The sequence below is a fragment of the Rhineura floridana genome, chromosome 3 (assembly GCF_030035675.1).
Source record: "Rhineura floridana isolate rRhiFlo1 chromosome 3, rRhiFlo1.hap2, whole genome shotgun sequence".
Classification (NCBI taxonomy): domain Eukaryota; kingdom Metazoa; phylum Chordata; class Lepidosauria; order Squamata; family Rhineuridae; genus Rhineura; species Rhineura floridana.
Genome location: NC_084482.1, coordinates 105,167,550 through 105,190,066, shown reverse-complemented (window position 1 = coordinate 105,190,066; position 22,517 = coordinate 105,167,550). Strand labels below are relative to the sequence as shown.

At 43.5% G+C, this 22,517-nt stretch overlaps 1 protein-coding gene and 1 long non-coding RNA gene across 2 annotated transcripts in view; one reads left to right on the top strand and one right to left on the bottom strand.

The window, feature by feature from the left end:
* The window catches only part of TRPC7 (transient receptor potential cation channel subfamily C member 7), a 223,453-nt gene extending 217,950 nt beyond the window's left edge, over positions 1-5,503 (top strand). The window contains exons 11-12 of the mRNA XM_061613403.1: positions 4,382-4,457; positions 5,303-5,503. Of these exons, the coding sequence (XP_061469387.1) occupies positions 4,382-4,457; positions 5,303-5,445 (219 nt within the window). The 3' untranslated portion in view covers positions 5,446-5,503. The remainder of the gene's footprint in view (positions 1-4,381; positions 4,458-5,302) is intronic.
* Positions 5,504-10,746: 5,243 nt separating this feature from the next.
* The window catches only part of LOC133382244 (uncharacterized), a 78,264-nt gene continuing 66,493 nt past the window's right edge, over positions 10,747-22,517 (bottom strand). Inside the window, exon 3 of the long non-coding RNA XR_009761868.1 lies at positions 10,747-11,162. This is a non-coding gene — a long non-coding RNA (uncharacterized LOC133382244). The remainder of the gene's footprint in view (positions 11,163-22,517) is intronic.

The window sequence follows — 22,517 nt, the reverse complement described above, 5'->3', positions numbered from 1 at the left end:
TTAGAACAGATTCACTGGTAATGCTTTTTTCCCTCCAGTTAGGAACATATGTTGAAATAATTGCATCATAATGCAAAACCAGTGTTGATTTTGCACATAAGATACATGAGCAAGAGTGGGAAGGTTGCAGGGAGAAGAGGGGACAGGAAACATTCCTTCTGTGAACTTCTTTATGTTAACTTATCTTAGGATCCAAGCCACAGTTGACAATCATATATGGATAGTGATGGCTAGCTGTGGGGGAGAAGGGGTCACCATTAGCAATCAGTCTTAAAACTCCTCCAAAAATGAATGGCACTGTCAGAACTGGATCTATTTTTTTATCCTGAAACACTATACATGGACACACACTGAGACATTGTTAGGATTCCTTTCCCTGCACTGCACCTGTTGGCATGTTCAGGATCCAGGTATCCAGAACAGCAGTAGGTGCACAGAAACAGATTTTGGTGCGAGTATTGCCTTTGTTAGATTAGGGTAGTTGTTTTGCAACACAAGACTTCTATTTCATCAAAAACATTAGCCATGGAAGCATCTGGAAGACAAGATAAATTGTAGGATATTTCTTTGAAGTATTCTTCACTGATATTCATGGTGGTGACAATCTTTGTAGATATGTCCCCAAATAAATGTTGTGACTTTGCCATTAATATTTGTTCATTTTGTTCATTTTCTATGATTCAGTGACACTAGTGGTAGGATATATGTCACAGCAGTATGATACAAGAAACATATAGATTAGAGAAGTCACTTGGACCCTTCATCAGGTACTAAAACTGGTAGAACAAATGCAATCAACATTAGTCAGTCATGAACACAGTACATAATCTGTAACATACTGAATATGATTTTCCCCAAATCTTTAGGGTGGCAGATCTTTGTGGGGTGAAAATAGAGATGCTTGGAGTGGGTCTACAATTCAAGGGCACAATCCTGACAAAGTTAATCATTCAGGTCCCACTGATTTCGGAGGAAAATAATTACATGTGTGCCTAAGCCCTAAAAAGTGCTCAGCCTTTTCTGGATCTTGCCCAAAGTTCTCTTTGCCATTTCTTAAAAAAAAAATCAGACTGCTTGCTCCAAAATAGTCTCAATGACCTGAATAAATAAGCTGAGATTTAGGACCACACGTATGCCACCCTTTTATACCAAATACAAAAGTACAAAATCATTTTGTCAATCAATAAGGGGATTGATATCATGATCTGTACTCATGACAAATAGGTACTATCAGTTTTTGAGTGTTACAGCTCAGATGTATTATGAATATCTCTGTTGCCTGAAAATTTCCCTTCCCTTACACTTCAGAGGAAGGAGGGAGACAATTTTAAGTGGCATTGGTGTCTGTACTATTGAAAAAGTAGGAGAAATGTAACTATGAGAGAAAACAAGCAAAGTGGGATGAGCAAAAATTTCCTAGCCCATGGAAGCCCCTCATATCCTGAATCCTTACTAGGTATTCTCAAGAGGAGCACTAGAATCTGTTTAGTTTTGCAGTAAAAGCTGAGATTAAGAAAATGTAGGCACCTAATTTCTAGGACTACAAACCTCTAGTTTGTTGAATCTTTTAACTGAGGGCAAAGTTTAGTTGCTAGGGCTGAAAGTAAAGGGGATCCCTTTACTTTTTGAAACTTATTTAGTTTTTGAATACCATCTCAAGAGAAAACAAAAAAGGAAAATCATGAAGTTGGCCTTTCTGAATGATATATTTCATTTACTACATTATTGGGTTGTCATATATTGCAGGTATCGGAGCTTTTGGTAATCTGCAAGTGTATATAAATTTGATCAATAAAATAAGGAAGGAAAATGCTCAACTAAAAAAATGTAGAAATTGGCTAGATCTCTTAATTTCAGTTTCCTGAAAAATATTCCTTGTAAAATTGGGCCAACTTCTTTTGATTATATTTGTAATCCTATATATTACTGACACTGCTGTTCCTTTACAATGGAAAAGTAATCCTATACATACTAACCTGGGAGAAGGTCCCTTTGAAATCAATGGAACTTACTTCTGAGTAGACATGTATAGGATCACACTGCCGAAGATGTTATAGAGTGCAAGTATATTCTCATCTGGAACATGTATCACTTTGATCTTTTCAGTTTCAACCCTGTACCACTTACCTGGGAATAAGTCCATTGAACTCAGTGGGGCTTACTTCTGAAAACATGCATGAGATTGTGTTGCTGGCTGATAAATTTCTTCACTATTGTAGCTTCAGCATCACATTGCAAACTGGTGGTCTGCAATCCTTACAAGACATGCCTTTTATTGTTTCTGAATAATAACCTCCTATTTTACATTTTATTTTAATATATGGTTGCGGTTATTTTGTCTTTCTATTGTCTTGGACTTGTTAAAGTGGAAAGTCAGTTTATAAATATTAAAGAATAAATAAATAATTCTCTGGCATTTTTTTCTAAAACAATTATTGCTCATGCCTGACACATCTACCAACCATTTGTTGCTATTTCCTGTTTTCTCTTTGTAGTTCTTGATACTTAAATGAAAATCTAGCAAAGTTAAGATTTTATGGACAACAGTATTTTCCTGAAACATTTGAACTTAATACCTTTAAACTGATTTCTGCGATTTCTCATTACTCCCTTTGGCTCATTATAGCCAGTATCTCTGACAAAACATACACAAATTATTTGCTCCCTGCTTTTTCTTTAGCCTACAGTTTGTCACAAGCAATCTCATTAAAACCAGGAAGTTATCCTAATGTTAGAAATGTGAGGATTATGATTCTTCATGGGTGCTATAGTCCCAGTCCTTAAATTACTTATTCTGATGTAATTGCATTGATTTTATTGGTAATGCCATGAAAATATTTATTTATTTAAGGAATGTATATGCTGATTATATGTTACCTTTAGAATGGCATAGTTCCTACCACCTCTATGGATGCTCATGCAACACTCTCAGTAATGTCTTTATCCTGTCATCCCTGTGGTTAGGCCAGATCAACTATTATTTATTTATTTATTATTTGATTTATATCCCGCCCTTCCAGCAGGAGCCCAGGGTGGCACTAGAAGTGATACCAAATCCCTTTTACCCAAATTGGATGAGAATTGCTTATGTGGTACATAACTAGACAGTTAGCCAAAATTGTAGCCAAAAAAAAAAGGGGGGGACATAGGAAGATGTTTACACTAAGTGCATCTCACTCTGTATACTAACTGGTCACAGCTCTTCAGGGCTTCAGAGTCTTTTCTATTTCTGTCTGGAGCGACGCTCCTTCCCACATAGTTTTTGTGGGCAGAAGATATTGATATTACTCTGGAGACTGTATAGAAGCAACCAGGGAAGTGTTGGCAACTGCACCACACCAGAAAAGATAAAAGGAGCATCTATGATTTGCACATAGTGTTGTTCATCTTTCATATGTTATAATGTAAACACTTCATATCAAATGAATATATAATTTAATATTTTATGAAGCTCAAACATCAAGGCCACAAATCAACACAAGAGTTAGGTATGCCCATACCCACTGGGTTGTATCAGTTGTGTTCCTCCACTTGTGGAAGGCTCTTTGGTCCAGTGGAGACCTCCATGAACTAAAAGGGGGAGGTGGTGATTTTAGCAAATTCCTCCATTTGTGTGACAGTCTCAGGATGTCTCCCCCTGCCAGCTGCAGGAATAAACACAGCCAAGAAAATGCATGGGTTGAAACAGGCCATGACTTTATTAGTTTACAGCAAATAAGTAGGTTGGCATGGTAGTAGGGCAAGGATCTGATTTCCATTCCAAAAACCCTAACTGTAGGAATGATTGTCTCAACTAGCTAGTTGGGTGCCACTCTTGGGTATTGGCCAGCATTAGACCCCAGAGTAGTGCAGGCTATGTTTCTGGGATCCCACCAGCAACCAGTGTGTGTGTGGGGGACACAATGGAGAAGGCTCGGCCCCTCCTGAGCTAGGAACGTGATCCACTTGTATCCCCACTAGACCCATATTGGGGTCCCCCTTATGTTTGATACTGCCCAATGCCATTTCGGCCATAAATTGTGACAAAAGAAATATACACCTAACATATGATGAAGCATGGAAGTGCATGGAGCTAGGATTTCTCCTGCAGCCTCTTGCATCACCTCTCATGCTGTTCAAATGGGTGCCTTCTGGAGTAGGTGGAGAGCAGAAGACTACAAAGAGAACAGAGAATCAGCAAAAATTGCCTTCGCCCCCTTTTCCACTCTTGAAGCCTCCACTGAATCAGAGAGCCTTCCATCAGTGGGAGAACAACACTGGATACAATCCAATAGAATCAATCAGCTTGCGTGCCAAATTCTGTATTGAAATGTGGCCATTGGATCATGCAGTTGTGGTCAGATAACATCAATCCATTAAACATTTTTAATTGAATTTTCAGAAAATAATGAAGAGACTTATTAAACGATACGTTCTGAAGGCTCAGGTGGATCGGGAAAACGATGAAGTCAATGAAGGCAAGTTCTTTTACATTAGTGAAATACTAGTGAATAGTATTAGTGAAATGCTAGTACGGTAGTGAATCTTATTACAATCATGTAATTTTATTAACAGTGTCTGTAGCAGGGGTTCTCTTGTTGATTGGATCAATGACATTGCATACAGCACTTTCTAGGGGCTTCTCTCATATTCACAAAGGCAAAAAAATGGTGGAAGGGAAATATGATGGTATCTGAAATTACTTACCTCTGGGAGGTATAGCACCTCAATACCACCCTTCCTATAGCACCCTTCCCTTGTGTTTTTTTCTTTTTCTACTGGAAACATCAGCAGGCTTGTGTTGCCTAGATGTAGACGCCAAAACTACACCGTTGGCTGGCACATGATAATGATGAATTATGATAGAAGCGAATATTAGGAAATCTGAAAGATGCATTATGCATTCTGGGCCCAACACACAGTATCCATAACAGAAATGAGATCAGTCATCTTCACCTGTGAGTGCTACTGTTTCCCATAGTTCATCATCTCTGAGAAAGCAGTAGCATTGGTGCTCATATACTTAAAAGTAGCTGGAGAAAATCCCACTATGGTCAAACGCAAATCTATACTTTTGAAGCAGCTGTCACAGGGTACTCATTCAAGCCTCAGCCCAGTCAGACCCTTACTTACTCCATTAGCTATGCTGAACTGTCCCATGAGGAAGGCTGCTGATGGGGAGAAGAAGGTTCAGTGGCAGCAAACTCCTGCTCAAATGCAGCACATCCAGGAAGGATGAGAAGAATGTGAAGGGCAACTGAAATGCTACCTTACTGGTTAGTTATCCAGTCCAGTTAATAAAACTCTTCTCTTTTCTTTTTAGGAGAGCTTAAGGAGATTAAGCAAGACATTTCAAGTCTCCGCTATGAGCTTCTTGAAGAAAAGTCACAAGCAACAGGAGAGTTAGCAAGACTAATACAGCAGCTAAGTGACAAGTTTGGAAAGAGTTTAAATAAGGATATTTGAAGACAGACAAATGGGGGAAAATCTTTTTATTTCAACCAGCATTCTAAAGGAGCAAAAACTGTGCAAGAGAGGAGCATTGAAAACTGTATTTTTGCTGATTATCAATTGTTTTATGGCACTGTGCATTCGTTTGGTTTATTGGGTGAAGCCAATGATCAATTAATTCCTTTATGATATAAAGGTGACCTTTTCATATCAAGTCAAGCCTTTTTGACATCGGATATAGATGCATAATCTTGAGAAGATAAGCTTGGTTGTTCTAGATACCCAAAGCAACTTTTGAAAACTGGAAACAAGCCAGGTCCTCTGTTGTCATTAGTCAGCATACAATAAATGAAGATCAGAAGCATCATGGGTAAGGAAACAAGAGCAAAGGGTGTAGGGAGGGAGAAAGGGGATGCAGAAGGATGTCTGACAAGCATTCGTGCAAAACTTGGAATCTGCATATTTTGCATGTGCCCACACACTGAGCTGGGAAGTCCTCTGTTCAAATCTCAGTTCAGGGCAGAGTAGGGTTGCCTGGCGTGGCAACCAAGAGGTCTTCTGTATCTTTAAAAGTTGTGCAGGGGGAAGGGAGAATTCCACCTTGTGGTTTTTCCCATTTCAGGGTTGCAAGAACACCTGCACTTGACTGATTTTCTCTTCTAAAGATACAGGATCAGTCTCACCCCCTGAACCTGGCAACCCTAGGGCAGAGCTATGCTTTGTCTTGGGAGACACATGTTCCCAAACCCCTATTTGCTGAGATAACATGACTGCAGTGTGGGAAGATGAGTGGGTAGCCCTCCTGCATCCACCAATTCTCTTCTGCAAATACACCTCAACTCCCCCTCCCCAAGCCACTCTTAGTTCAAGTCAGAGTATGGCTAAGGGGGAAAACATTGCTTAAAACTGCATCAGGTAGAATTTGTATGAGAGGAAGAAAGGGTTAAGTAGCCCCATCCCATTCACTGCAGGTGCTTCCAGAGTGGTAGATCCTAGGACTACCTAATCATTACTCTTCCATTGTATGTACATATGGAATTGCAGTTGACTTTCCATGCATTGGGCTATATAGCCATCCAAACTAGAGGGCAGGACATAACTGTGCAGGCAGGAAACGGAAATTTCTGAACATACCTTTTTTCTTATCTGTTTTTAATCAACTCTTTAATTTGTGCTAAAGGGCTTTTTATTATTTATATACTATGGCCCGATCAATTTTTTTAAAAAAAAACTTTTTAAAAGGAAGGTTACAAAATGGATTTGAGCTCATTAAAAGATCATCAAAATGCACAGTGCTAAAATGGCACCAACTGGCAAGGCAGTATATGTTTAACCAATTTATAAATTTGTATTATGAATACTGACTTTTTGTTTAAGCCTGGGGCGGGGAACCTGAGGCACCTGTAGAGTTATCCGGTTTTCTGGCGAGAAAGAAAGAAAGAAAGAAAGAAAGAAAGAAAGAAAGAAAGAAAGAAAGAAAGAAAGAAAGAAAGAAAGAAAGAAAGAAAGAAAGAAAGAAAAAAAGAAACTGCCCTGTAATTCCTGACATATTATCACCAAGGTAATACAGCCGTCAACAGGAAAAAAGTTCCCCACCCTATTTTAAGATGTGGGCAAAAAGATTTTAGCACAAATTAAAAAGACTGACTTAAAAAAACTGAAAAGAGACAGAAGAACTATACAGAAAACACAGGAGAACAACTTGATGGCAACATCGCATAGATGCCCTGTAGAAAGTGAGTGAACAAAGCATGGCTGTTCCAGAGTAAACACCTATTTTTGGAAGCACCTAATTTTTTTTCTGCATTTGTTTTTCAAGGAGCCCCATGTTCTCTTTGTGACAAGCAGTTTTGTCATTAGCCATGAACTCCCCAGGTGGACTTAGGCAAGCCACCATCTCATGAGCCTTAGCTGTTTCTTCACCTGCAATAATAATGTCCTACTTTCCTGGGTTATTGCCAGAATTGCTGAGACAACATATGTGGATATCTACTTTTAACATTCTACAGCACTCTCTAAATGCTAAACATTATGCTTACATTCAAATTTGAAAAAAAGATTTGAATATTGATGGCAGTTTTGGCTGGTCAAAATATAACCATTCTTTCCAACATTCTGCATTGGCAGGATGCTTCCTGCATTCCATGGATAGATAAACGTGAAGATGTTTGAAATGGGCTTCCCAGAAGTTGCTTGTACACAACCCCCATGACCCAAGACTAGATCCTAGGAGGAATGCACTTCATTGAATCTCTTATATAAAATATTTTAATGTATATGTGCCTATGGGGCTCACTGGGGAAGGCATCCACTGGATGATATCTACTAAACTTGAAGTTTGGGTCTTGGGATGGTTGCAAGTGGAACTTCTGTCTCATCTGATAAAGAAGCAGTGGGAAAGCATTGATTTTCCCCCACCCTCCATTTCTGCTTCCTTGGTATCAACAATCTGGTGGTTCTGGAGAATCACCGTGAAATGATATCCCCTTTCAACTGCTCCCTCACAGACTTGGTCAGTGAAATTTGCTGAGAGTAAGGGTAGAAACACACTCACTGTTCTGCTGGTTCCAGTGTGTCTCCACTTCTCTCTTCCAAAAATGGGGGCACATGACACTAGTCAATCCCCTCTCCTTTTTACTGTAAAACCTGGTGAGATCAGCTTGAGTTCATTTTTTTTAAATTCAGCTTCAAAGAGATTTCACTACTGGTTGGCAGATCAACTTGTTCCCCCTCCTGGTGTGGCCAATGGAAACGCTTTGCTATAGGCAACTAGTGTGCTCACTTCCTATATGACATGGCAGAAAGAGAGAAAGGGACCCCCATCTTCATTGCTCATTCTATCCAGTTTCAGTGGGTTGCGCTGACATTAGTACAGCTATAGAAGGAATCAAAGGGCTTCTTGTTCCTACTGCCACCCCACCAGGAATAAGACATTGTACTGGGAGAGAAGCAACTGGGAAAGAGGGCAATGCTTTGGATTTATTGAACAGATTCATTGGACTACCATGGTGTGGATTTTTGATTGGCCATATATAGGGCCATTGACCCAAGACATTTTATTGCCCAAGGCAAAGAACAAGGTGGTATCTTTCTCTCACTTCACATATGAACTGTCAGCTGAATCTTACTTCAACACTGATGATGGGACAATATCACTCCCTGTATCTGAGGGCAGCTGACTAGCTTAGATGCCACAGAGAAGGCTAGCTTAGGGGACTTGGGGCAAATGGTGTGGGGCTGCTGTGACCTCTGTCAACTGCCCCTTGAAGCAGGTGTCTCACTCTGCCAAATGGTAGAGCTAGCCCTGGCCAAACAAGAACTTATAGCAAGTTCAAAGGCTCATCTTGAACCCTGAAGTCAGCACTGTTAGCTTATGTTATTTTTGACCTGGTTTTCAAGTCACCATGAAATATAGTCTAAGGGCCACTTCCTGTGTTTCAGTTACAAGACAGGTACCCTGAATTTTAGCCTGCGTATACTTCAAAGCTTTAACATCTGAGGAAGCCCTGTATGTGCATTGGTAGTCCTGTTCCCATAGCACATTGCTAGATGGAGGCAAGGAGAACTGGCAAAGAAGTCGCATGCCAGAAGACATTATACTGGAATGATTGGTATATATAACAAGCACTAAGGAAAGAAATATGATTCGTAAGACTCAAAAGCTGTATTTCAACAGTTGAGTTCTGTGAGAGCAACTGGATTCTCCTATTTGTGGACTATGGAAATGTTTTGCAACAGTTGTGTATATGAATCATTCTATCATAATGTTTTCAGGCACAAGATTGGCTTATAGGAATTCTGTGTTGTCAGGGTATAACATAAGGAGTGTCCCTGAACTACACTGACGACGTTATTAAAACATGTTTATATGAATGAATGATTCATAAGCTCCCTTCATATATTACTCAAATAAAGGAGCAAAGCATATTTAAAAGGTTGTGCCTTTATCTCTGCTGCTGACATCATGCAGCTCCTTTGGGCCCTTTCCCAATTTTGTCCAGGCACTGGGGGATCATCTGAACAGGTGAGGCTTGCCAAAATGCCTAGGCTGCTGCCGTGAGCTGGAACCTTTTGCACTCAGGGTTCTAATTCACAGGGACAGACCACACACATTCGGCAGCCTTCATCCCTTTCAGATGCATTTTCCCAATGCATGGACCATGTGGGGGCAGTGGGGGATATGACATCAGAGAAAGGATGAGTGCACACAGCCCAGCTCTCCTTCTTTGTGACAATAATCATGTGAAGACCAAAGCCTGAACAGCACTATAGTGAGAATAAATTATTTTCACCCAAGATGTGTATGTTTCAAAAGTGGTTTAAGTCAGTGATTTCCAATGTGGTGCCCAGCCAGCATGGTCAGGTCAGGGATGATGGGAGTTGTAATCCAAAACATCTGGAGGGCACTACATTGGCTACCCCTGGTTTAAGAGGTAAGGTAAAATGACAATTGACTGCAATCCAAACACACTCACGTGGAAGTGAACTCTAGTGAACTCAGTGGGACTAAGTAAAAATGCCTAGGATTGGGCTGATAATCTGGGGGGTGCGATCAACTGCAAAACGGCAACTGCACTTGGATTGTGAACCTTGAACAGAAAGCCATAGAATAAATGTGAGCTGATAAATTATGCTGTCAAAGAATTGTGAATCAGCAACACCTGTGATAGCAACTTTATCTGTTTAGAACAGTCCAACAAAATGTGAAAATTCTGAGCAAAAATATTTGCAGCAATTTGTTCAATTCAAAGGGAAAATCTTGTTTTTCAAAATGAAGCGTTTACAGTCCTCAGTAATGGCATCTTCACACTGGATTCTTCCAAGGGGAAGTTAGTATTAAACGACATTCTTGCAACTGAAAAATCAGTTGTTTGTTTCTTTGATGGCGGAAATATGATTTCAGCTGATCAAAGCACACCTTGCTACTATGGTACCAGGACAGATATACTATTTGTTTACAAGATGCACCTATACAACTATGTTAGATATCAACTAATAATAATGATTAACAATAAGCAGAACCAGAAGGTGACCTATGACCTGTTTTAAGTGCCAGATGAGAACACAGATAGCCTAACAGATTAATAGCTATATTTGTTTAAAAAAATAAGAAAAATAAAAAATGTGTACTGTAGGTATAACTGTTTAGAGAGAGAGAGAGAAATCAAAAGTATTTTTACCTTTAATAATTTTATCTTGTATACTGTAATATTTTTATCTAAAACAATGACAACAAAAATAAAATTACCTCAGAATATTACCTTGTGTCTTGAATGCAATATTTATTACAATTTCATTTTTTTTAAAAATTCAGCACACTCTGGACAAAGTCTAGCTTTGACAGGGAAAAAAAGGAGCTCAAATGGCTCAGAGATACTCCTCCATCCATCACAACAACATCAGCCCAATCTACTCATGGAGTTGCACATGCAAAATACCTACAAAGCCAAACACCTTAAAATCCCCAATGATGGCTGTTTGGTGGGAAAGGGGGCCAAGAAAGGAGATCAATGAACCACCGCCCCACTCTTCTGCTTCAACAGGCAACCAGAAGGATTTTAGCTTCTCAAAAATAGTTCCATGTGCTTCTGGATCTGAGAAGAGAACGTCACGCAGCTTTCCATCAAGGTAAGGATCTGCATTCAGTAGTAGTCCCAGCTGGATTGGGGCACTTATGTACAAGTCCTTGCTTGTCTGTTTACCTGGTTTCTATGTACTGTATAGTACTTTTCCTGTAAAACACACAATGCTTCAATTACTAACAAGCTACTGAGTTCAAGGTAAGTGTGTAAGGAGATGTGGAATATAATACTTTGAAATAAAGAAAAAGTACATCTGTACTGCAGCCATAGGTACAAACTAGCTTCCTAGAATACTAACCTGGTTTGAGTATTTGCCATTCCCCAATATATTATTTATTTATTTGTTATTTGATTTATATCCTGCCCTTCCTCCCAGCAGGAGCCCAGGGTAGCAAACAAAAGCACTACAAACTTTAAAACATAATAAAAACAAACCTTAAAATACATTAAAACAAAACATCTTTAAAAATGTTTCTTTAAAAAAGCTTTCAAAACATTGTCTAAGATTAAAAACATTTTTTAAAAAAGAAGGTTTAAGAACATAAAAGCAATTCCAACACAAACACAGACTGGAACAGGTCTCAACTTAAAAGGCTTGTTGAAAGAGGAAGGTCTTCAATAGGCACTGAAAAGATAACAGAGATGGCACCTGTCTAATATTTAAGGGGAGAGAATTTCACAGGGTAGGTGCCGCCACACTAAAGGCCCATTTCCTATGTTATGAAGAACGGACCTCCTGATAAGATGGTATCTGCAGGAGGCCCTCACCTGCAGAGCGCAGTGATCGACTGGATATATAAGGGATAAGATGGTCTTCCAGGTATCCTGGTCCCAAGCTGTATAGGGCTTTGTACACCAAAATTAGAACCTTGAACTTGGCCCGGTAGCAAATGGGCAGCCAGTGCAATTCTTTCAGCAGTGGGGTGACATGTTGACAATACCCTGCCCCAGTGAGCAGTCTCACCGCTGTATTTTGCACCAGCTGCAACTTCCGGACCAACCTCAAGGGCAGCCCTACATAGAGTGCATTACAGTATAGGTTACCAGTGCGTGGACAACAGTGGTCAGGCTATCCCGGTCCAGAAACAACCGCAGCTGTCTTATTAGCCAAAGTTGGTAAAGGTACTCCTAGCCACTGAGGTCACCTAGGCTACAAACCTGCTCTTTCAGAGGGAGTACAATGCCATCTAAAGCAGGTAACTGACCAATTATTCAAACTCGGGAACCACCAACCCACAGCGCCTCTGTCTTGCTAGGATTCAGACTCAGTTTATTGGCCCTCATCCAGCCCACCACCCAGTCCAGGCAGCGGTCCAGGGCTTGCACGGCCTCTCCCGATTCAGATGTTACAGAGAAATAGAGCTGTGTATTGTCAGCATACTGCTGACATCTTGCTCCAAATCTTCTGATGACCACTCCCAAGGGCTTCATATAGATGTTAAACAGCATGGGGAATAATAATAATAATAATAAAATTTAATTTGTTAGTCGCCTATCTGTCCAATTTTTGGACACTCTAGGCGACTTACAGCAGCAACAAAATACAATATACAATACAATAAATACACTACATAATACAATAAATACAGCCACATTCATCAATTAAAACTAACATAAAAAACATCAGTTAAACATTACAAACTAATCTAGCTTGAAGTTCCTGTAGGCCTGCCTAAAGAGCCAGGTCTTTAAAGCTCGTCGAAAACTCATCAGGGAGGAGGCGTGTCGAAGATCGTAGGGGAGGGAATTCCAGAGGGTGGGAGCCACTACCAAGAATACCCTCTCTCTGGTCCGCACCAGCCGAGCTGTTTTGGCCGGTGGGACTGAGAGGAGATCCTGCGTGGCTGATCTTGTAAGGCGGCTCAATTGGTGATACTGGAGGCGGTCCTTTAGATAAACCGGGCCGAAACCGTATAGGGTTTTAAAGGTCAATACCAACACCTTGAATTGGGCCCGGTAAACCACTGGTAGCCAGTGAAGATCTATCAACACTGGGGTGATGTGTTCCCGGCGACGGCTATGCGTAATCAAGCGTGCCGCCGCATTCTGCACCAGTTGGAGTTTCCGGACCGTCTTCAAGGGTAACCCCACATAGAGCGCATTACAATAGTCTAAGCGAGAGGAGACCAGGGCATGTATCACTCGCGGAAGAAGCTGTACAGGAAGGTAGGGTTGCAGCCTCTGTATCAGATGTAATTGATACCAAGCTGCCCGGCTCACTGCCGAAACTTGAGCTTCCATGGACAGCTGGGAGTCAAGAATGACCCCGAGGCTGCGGACCTGATCCTTCAGGGGTAATCTCACCCCGTTAAACACCAAGTCGATGTCTCCCAACCTTCTCTTATCACCCACGAGTAACACCTCGGTCTTATCAGGATTTAGCTTCAGCCTGTTCTCGCCCATCCATCCACTAACGGACTCCAGGTACTTGGACATGGTCTCCACAGCCACCTCTGGTGAGGACTTAAATGAGAGATAGAGCTGAGTGTCATCCGCATATTGGTGTCACTGCAGCCCAAAACTCCTGATGATGGCTCCCAGCGGCTTCACATAGATGTTAAATAGCATGGGGGAGAGGATAGAACCCTGTGGCACTCCACAAGTGAGAGGCCAAGGGTCTGAAACCTCATCCCCCAATGCTACCCGTTGGTACCTGCTTGAGAGATAGGAATGGAACCACCGTAAAACAGTGCCCCCCATCCCTAATCCCTCTAGGCGGCTTAACAAGATACCGTGGTCGACGGTATCAAAAGCCGCTGAGAGATCCAGGAGGACGAGGAAGGTATATTCACCCCTATCCAATGCCCTCCTCATATCATCTACCAGGGCGACCAAGGCTGTTTCAGTTCCATGTCCAGTCCTGAAGCCCAATTGGAATGGATCTAAATAATCCGCTTCATCCAAGTGCGTCTGTAGTTGTTTAGCCACCACTCGCTCTATCACCTTGCCTAAGAATGGTAAATTAGAAACTGGGCGAAAGTTCTTCAACTCTTGGGGATCCAAGGAGGGCTTTTTCAAGATGGGTCTTATCACTGCCTCCTTGAGGGCTGATGGCATTGCACCCTCTTCCAAGGATGCATTTACCACCGCCTTGATCCCTTCGCCCAGTTTCTCCTTGCAGCTCACAATGAGCCACGAGGGGCAAGGATCGAGCAGACAAGTGGTTGGCTTCACAGTAGAGAACACCTTGTCCACTTCCTCAGCGAGAAGAGGCTGAAACCGCTCCCATCGGACCGGAATGCAACTGGCTGATTCTGGCCCACTACTTGTACCCACGGTGTGCGGAATCGTGCACTTCAGACGCTCAATTTTATCAGCAAAGCGCTTAGCAAATATGTCACAGGAGGCTTTAGAATGTTCCATGGGTTCCTGCGCAACTGGACCGACCAGGCTTCGGACGACTTGGAATAACCTCCTGGGACAACATTCTGCCGACGCAATAGAGGCAGCAAAGAAATCCCTCTTTGCTGCCTTTGTTGCCACATGGTAGGCTGCTATTGCTACTCTAACCAGTGTCCGATTGTCTTCAGTGCGAGACTTCTGCCACCGGCGCTCTAGTCGTCTCACCTCCTGTCTCAGACCTCGCAACCGAGGTGTGTACCAAGTTCTGAGTTCTATTCAGGGGGAGAGGGCATTTTGGAGCCACTTGGTCTACCGCCCTGGTAATCTCCCTATTCCAATCCACCACCAGGGTTTCAACCGAGTGACCTTCCGACAGCTCCATCTCTCCCAGCGCATTCAGGAATCCATTAGATTCTATCAGGCGTCTGGGGCGGACCATCTTAATAGGTCCTCGACCCCTGCGGAGGGTGAGCGGCATTGAGAGGCCTATATTTACCAGATAGTGATCTGACCATGACACGGGGTTAGAAGAAACAGCCCCCATTTTCAGAGCACTACCCTCCCCTCCCTAGACAAACACAAGGTCAAGAGCATGACCGGCTACATGGGTGGGCCCTATATTACTAAGGTGCAGTTCCCAAGAAGTCATGGTTTCAATGAAATCCCGAGGGGCTCCCATGAGAGTGGTCTCAGCATGCACGTTGAAATCCCCCAAAACTAATAAATTGGGGGAGAACAACCGCACAGCCGAGACCACCTCAAGCACCTCGGCCAGGGAGTCTGCTGTGCAGCGGGGTGGGCGGTACACAAGCAGAATCCCTAAACTGCCCTTTGGGCCCAACCTCCAGTACATGCAATCAACAAACTTGGTCTCGTGGAGGGGAGGTCTGGCAAAAATCAAGGACTCCTGATAGATCACTGCCACCCCCCTCCCCACCTACCAATCCTTGGCTGCTGTGCATATCAGAACCCAGCTGGACACATGGCCTCAAGTATGGGAGCCGAGGCCTCGTCCAGCCAGGTTTTCGTAATACATACCAGGTCTGCGTCCTCATCCAAAATCATCATGGATGAGAGATGTCTTCTGTACCACAGACCTGGCGTTACACAACAGCAGTCGAAGGTTGGATGGAATCCTGCATCCCCCAGTTATCTTCTGGTTGTGTACAGGCCCGGAACAAGGGATGGGTATAACGTATCTATCCCTTGTTCCCCTAAATTGGCGTGGCCTGCCATCCCCCGTCCAGGATCTGCCGCCCAGCCGTTTAATATAGTAGCTTCCCACTCCTCCCACAACGTTCCCCCCCCGGTTTGCACAAGGTGGTACCCTGTGGCACCCTACAGCACAGCTGCCAGGGGGCCAAAAGACAGTCACCTAATGCTATGCTCTGAGAATGACCCTGGAGATAGGATTGGAACCACTGTAAAACAGTGCCTCCAATACCCATCTCACCAAGTCGGTCCAGAAGGATACCATGGTCAATGTTTTGTTTTGTTTTTAATTTTATTTCTAGGCCGCCTATCTGGCCGAATTAACGGCCACTCTAGGCGGTGTACATAGACTAAAATATAACATAGAGTAAAATATAACATATAATACAAAACAACAATAAGTATACTCAATCCAAACCTACCCCCATCATACAAAAATTTAAACTAAATTAGACAGAGGTCTCGAATGCCTGCCTAAAAAACCATGTTTTCAGTTCTCGGCGGAAGCCTGTCAGGGAGGGGGCATGGTGGAGATCATAAGGCAGAGAGTTCCAGAGGGTGGGGGCCACAATTGAAAATGCCCTCTCTCTGGTCCGCACCAGCTTAGCTGTTTTGACTGGTGGGACCGAGAGAAGGTCTTGGGAGGCTGATCTCATTTGGCGGCCTATCTGGTGATGCTGAAGGCGTTCCTTTAGATAAACTGGACCAAAACCATGTAGGGCTTTAAAGGTTAAAACTAACACCTTGAATTGGGCCCGGTAAACAACTGGTAGCCAGTGCAGATCTTTAAGTACTGGAGTGATATGGTCTCGGTGGCGGCTGTTCTTGATCAGACGTGCCGCCACATTCTGTACCAGCTGTAATTTCCGGACCGTCTTCAAGGGTAGCCCCACGTACAGCGCATTACAATAGTCTAAGCGAGAGGAGACCAGGGCATGTACCACCCGTGGGAGCAGATGGACAGGGAGGTAGGGTCGCAGCCTTTGTATCAAATGTAATTGATACCAAGCTGCCCGGCTCACCGCCACGACTTGAGCCTCCATGGACAGCTGGGAATCAAGAACAACACCGAGGCTGAGAACCTGGTCCTTCAGGGGCAATCTTACCCCATTCAACACCAGGTCAAAATCACCCAACTTCCTCCTATCTCCCACAAGCAGTACCTTGGTCTTGTCGGGGTTCAGCTTCAGCCTGTTTCCTCCCATCCATTCACTTACGGCCTCCAGGCACTTGGAAATGGTAACCACAGCCATCTCTGGTGAGGACTTAAATGAGAGATAGAGCTGAGTGTCATCCGCATATTGGTGGCACTGCAGCCCAAATCTCCTGAAGATGCCCCCCAGCGGCTTTATATAGATGTTGAATAGCATGGGAGAGAGGATAGAACCCTCTGGTACACCACAATTGAGAGGCCAAGGGTCTGAAGCCTCATCTCCCAATGCCACCCGCTGGTGCCTATCAGAGAGATAGGAATGGAACCACTGTAAAACAGTGCCTCCTATTCCCATTCCCCTCAGGCGATCCAGGAGGATACCGTGGTCAACGGTATCAAAAGCCGCTGAGAGGTCCAGGAGGACGAGGAATGTGTGTTCACCTCTGTCCAACGCCCTCCTCAAATCATCCACCAGAGCGACCAAGGCTGTTTCAGTTCCATGTCCAGTCCTGAAGCCCGACTGGAATGGATCCAAATAATCCACTTCATCCAAGTGTGTCTGTAACTGAGTAGCCACCACTCACTCAATCACCTTGCCCAAGAATGGTAAATTGGAAATTGGGCGAAAGTTGTTCAACTCTTGGGGATCCAAGGAGGACTTTTTCAGAATGGGCTTTATTATTGCCTCCTTGAGGGCTAATGGCATTGCACCCTCTTCCAAGGAAGCATTCACCACTGCCTTGATCCCTTCGCTTAATTTCTCTTTACAGCTCACAATGAGCCATGTAGGGCAAGGGTCAAGCAAGCACGTGGTTGGCCTCACATTAGAGAGCACCTTGTCCACTTCCTCAGAGGAAAGGGGCTGAAACCAATCCCACCGGACCGGAATGCAATTGGCCAGCTCTGGCCCACTACCTGAGTCCACGGCGTACGGAATCGTGCTCTTCAGGCGCTCGATTTTATCAGCAAAGTGCTTGGCAAATTTGTCACAGGAGGCTTTAGAATGTTCCAAGGGTTCCTGTGCAACCGGACCGACCAGGCTTCGGACCACTTCGAACAACCTCCTGGGACAACACTCTGCAGACGCAATGGAGGCAGCAAAGAATTCTCTCTTCGTTGCCTTCGTTGCCACTTGATAGGCAGCTATTGCTGCTCTAACAAGTGTCCGATCGCCGTCAGAATGAGATTTCTGCCACCGGCGCTCTAGTCGTCTCACCTCCTGCCTCAGGCCCCGTAAGCGTGGTGTATACCAGGGTGCAATCTGAGTTCTATTCAGTGGGAGAGGACGTTTTGGAGCCACCCAGTCTATTGCCCTGGTGATCTCCCTATTCCACTCCGTCACCAGGGTTTCGACTGGGCGACTTTCTGACGGCTCCACATCTCCCAGCGCATTCAGGAATCCTTTTGGCTCCATCAGGCGTCTGGGGCGGACCATCTTAATGGGTCCCTTACCCCTGCGGAGGGTATGTGGCAGTGAGAAGTCCATGTTCACCAGATAGTGATCTGACCATGACACGGGGTTCAAAGAAATAGCCCCCATTTTCAGAGCACTTCCTTCCCCTCCCGAAACACAAGGTCGAGAGCATGACCGGCTACATGGGTGGGTCCAAAATTACAAAGGTGCAGTTCCCAGGAAGTCATGGTTTCCATGAAATCCCGAGGAGCTCCTATGAGAGCAGCCTCGGCATGCAGGTTAAAATCCCCCAAGACTAAGAGGTCAGGGGAGAGAACCCGCACGCTCGAGACGACCTCGAGCACCTCGGTCAGGGAGTCATTTGTGTAGCGGGGTGGGCGGTACACAAGAAGAATCCCTAAACTGCCCTTAGGGCCCAACCTCCAGTACATGCAGTCAACAAACTTGGTCTCATGGAGAGGGAGTCTGGCAAAACTCAAGGACTCCCGATAAATGACTGCCACTCCCCCTCCCCACCTACCAATCCTTGGCTGCTGTGCATATCGGAAACCCGCTGGACACATGGCCTCAAGCACAGGCGCTGCCGCTGCATCCAGCCAGGTCTCTGTAATGCACACCATGTTGTCAAAAACCGCTGAGAGATCAAGTAAGAATAACAGGGTTGCACTCCCCCTGTCCTTCTCCTGATAAAGGTCATCCATCAGGGTGACCAAGGCTGATTATTTACCATATTTGCCATTCCCCAATGCAGGTGTGAGGAGTCTTTGGCCCTTCAGATGTTGCTGAACTACAACTCCCATCATCCCTGGCCATTGGCTATGTTTGCTGATGGCGATGGGAGTTATAATCCAGCAAATATGGAGCGCCAAAAGTTCCTCACACCTGTCACAATGGGTTAACGTGTTGAAAACTCCAGACAAAAAAGATGATGATTTTCAGTTGTATCAATTGTCAACCTTTACAGCTTTGCCTCCCCCACCCCCACTCACCTGCCACTAAAACCTTTTCAGACTATTCTGGTCTGAAAACTATTCCCTGCAAAGCCATTTCAGAGTGATGGTGATAGTTTGTGAAATGAACTATTTTCACTCTGAATATGCAACACTTTTATGACTTTTCAGGCCTTTCTCTCCCAAATTGCAAAAGATGGGCACTTTTAGGATGGGGCGGGGTGTAAAGAGGTTTGCAAAAGTGCCTCACAGTTTGGCTCTACTTTTCACTCTCTGATCACTACAGAAAACCCTTCCTTCTCCTGTCTGCCTCCCTGTATCTTCTTGTCATGCATCCACCCCCTCTTAGAAGAGCTTCCTGCCCCTGTTATTTAGATAACATTAGGTCATCAACTGACTAGGTAATATAAAATCTTCCATGAGGGAAGTGAACCTGTCTGTCCTTTACTGTGGGAAGAGGGGTTTCTTGTCAAGCCTCTCTGGAAACTGTCGCTCTTTGAGGAGAATTGTGGTCTCCTAACAACTCTCAACACCCTTAACAAACTACAGTTCTCAGGATTCTTTGGGGAAAGCCATGACTGTTTAAAGTGGTATGATACTGCTTCAGATGTATAGCACAAATGGGATCTTAATCTATAAAATGAGAAAGTGCTGAGATTGAAGGCTGCCTGAAGCCACACCCTCCACTTTGGAAGCCCACTAGTCATTCCCATGTGTGAAAATTGTAAAGTCATTTTTGTCCGTGTTCTGAGATATCTTTCATATTGCTTAGGCTCAGGTGTGACTGTAGCATGTCTTCAGCTTAAGTGGCAGGCTGGCTTTGTGCTTGAATGGTGTGTGCGTGTGCATGCACATGCATGTGCCTAGAAGCGCCAGGTCTCATTTTCATATACACAATATGGTGGCGATTACTGAGGGGTAAAGCCATGCTCAATGTCACAGGGTCCTTCACATGTTCTAAGGTAATTGAGCACTCATGTTGAAACAGGTTCCACCTCGAGCCATGGCACAAAATTCAGCTTTGATTTATTAAGCTACCAGCACTTTTACTGGGATTCAGACCTACTGTCAGAAAAATCAGCATTTGTTTTATGTTATGTTCTAAGTCAGTGATGGGGAACCTCTGGCCTGCAGGTTCTGCGGCCCTTTAGGCTTCTCTCTCTGACGCTGGAAACTTTCCCAGGCAGTATCCTGTCCCCAGTTGCACTCCTTACTGGTCCTGATCTGCATCCTCCTTAATTTGTTTTTGCCTGACTGGAAGGTGTTCTTGAACTTGTAACTATAATCGGCTGTACAAAGGTAAATGCCCACTTTTGCCCACCACATATGGCCCCTGAAAGGTTGATCAGGCTAAAAAAGAGAACCCCACACACCAACCCTACCTTAAGCAGGAAAGAAAATTGTATCTTGCAGCAAGGGTGTGATCTGATGAAGAATGCACTGGCACTGAAACGCTAGAGAGCACTCTCTCTTTCTCTCTTTCTCTCTCTCTGTCAGGTACATTCCCTTCCCAACCTTTAACCCTGTCCTCTTAGTAAACCTCCTTTCTTTACACTGTTTAATAAGAAATCTAACCAAAAGGATGTGACAAAAGGTCTATAAATATAATCAGAAGAGGAACTGAAGACTTGCCAGGCTGTGGAGTGGGTAATTGAATACATGCTATGTCTCCTGTTTGTTATCACTCAACTAAAAAAGGAAGGCAGGGAGAGAGGTGCTGGCTGGATGTTGCTAGATTTTTCTTATTGATTTGTGTTTGGGTTCTGTTGATACACCTACTGAAAGGGAAGGAGGAATTAAATCTATATGGTGATTTAGATTTGTTAGTCAAGACCAAATGCAAATGTGGCAATGTGGTTGTTACATTCCACTACTTCTCACATCCAAATTTAGCACGGAATTTAAAAGCTAATTTGAGCAGACAAGCTAGATCATGGTAGAATGTTTAGACAGCCATTTCACAAGAGCCCTGCTTGGGCATGCCTCCTCATGCAACTATGTGAAGGGGGAAGCAGGGCCTTGACCCCAACAACCCCCACCTCCCACCATCCAGCACGTTGGGGGAGCCTGTTCAGTACCCATTCAAAACTTATGATGGTGGAGCCCTGATCCAAAATATAGGGAGAAGTTCAAATTAGTTCAAACTGGAATCAAAATCAAGAGAAATCTGGAATCATGCACTGCTGTGCTTATGAATGTTTCTGATACACAATTATCAATGAAGCCATTTGTGTGGGGGAGGAAATGTATGTAACAAATTGAAGTGACCCAAGTGCTTTGAAAAATTGATGGGCTGATGACTAACATTTGGGTGAGGTTTTGGAAGCTTTGGTTGAGTATGAAAGGTTGAGAATGAAAGGATAGCAACCCCTTCCCCCCATAAGCCACCCTATAAGCCCACACTTTAACCTATAGGGCTATAACATAAGATAATCTTTTCAAAAGGCTACTGCTATTAAATGTTGTGTTTTAGTCACTGATTCCAGGCACTGTAATACATGGCAAAAGAGAAATGTTAGCAGTGTTTGCTTCTTTGACATTATATGTGTAAATAAAAGAAGTAATCTTTGCATGACATAATGGTGTAAAGAGAAATGTACCACCATGGCTTCATTAATGCTTCATAGCTTTAAGACTGGGGCCGAGCTTTACATTTATGTGTGTGATGAATGCCCTTCAATGTGCCAAATATGCTGGCCTAATTAAAAGATGTGAGAAAGATTTAAGAGAATATCAGGCGTTGCTAAAGCAAATATAAATAATACTTTATTAATATTCTCCATAAAGAGACCGAGGCATGCATCAAGGGAAAGATTTAAGGTTTGACCAATAGGGCTAAGAGAAGCTGGCAAATTTCTAGGCAAGATTTATGCTCCACAAAATAAATAATAATATTCAATTTTCAGAAAAGCACCATTAAAATGATTGTCAGGAACCCTGTGCATGCTTACTAGGAAATGGACCTGATGTTTTCTCCGACTCCTAGAGAAGGAAATTTTCTCGGCTGAGGGGAGGCAGCCTGGAAACAGATCTAGCAAGGTAGGAGGAAGGAATACTATCTGTATATATGTGTGTGTATGCATGTGTACATGTTTGACACACACACACACAGAAATCTGGAGTAAAAAATGAAGGGCCCATGAGGAGAGGGGGAACTCTTATTAATAAAACTGTACTAATCTGAAGTAGACAATTTAACTGAGGAGCTCAAACATTTGCATTTTTCAGATCACTGGCTGAGCCTACTTCTAGCAACTTCCATTTGGCAGGACTTGTAGTGCATCTCAAATATTGCCATAGACATATGCCATTCCTCTTAGAACAATCAAGAAGCACCCAGGTAGATGACATCATGGTATGACATTCTTTAGACTTAGAGCCAATTTCTCTCAAGGCAGAATTAGTGTGGATGGTGTATCCATTCTGTGTAACAC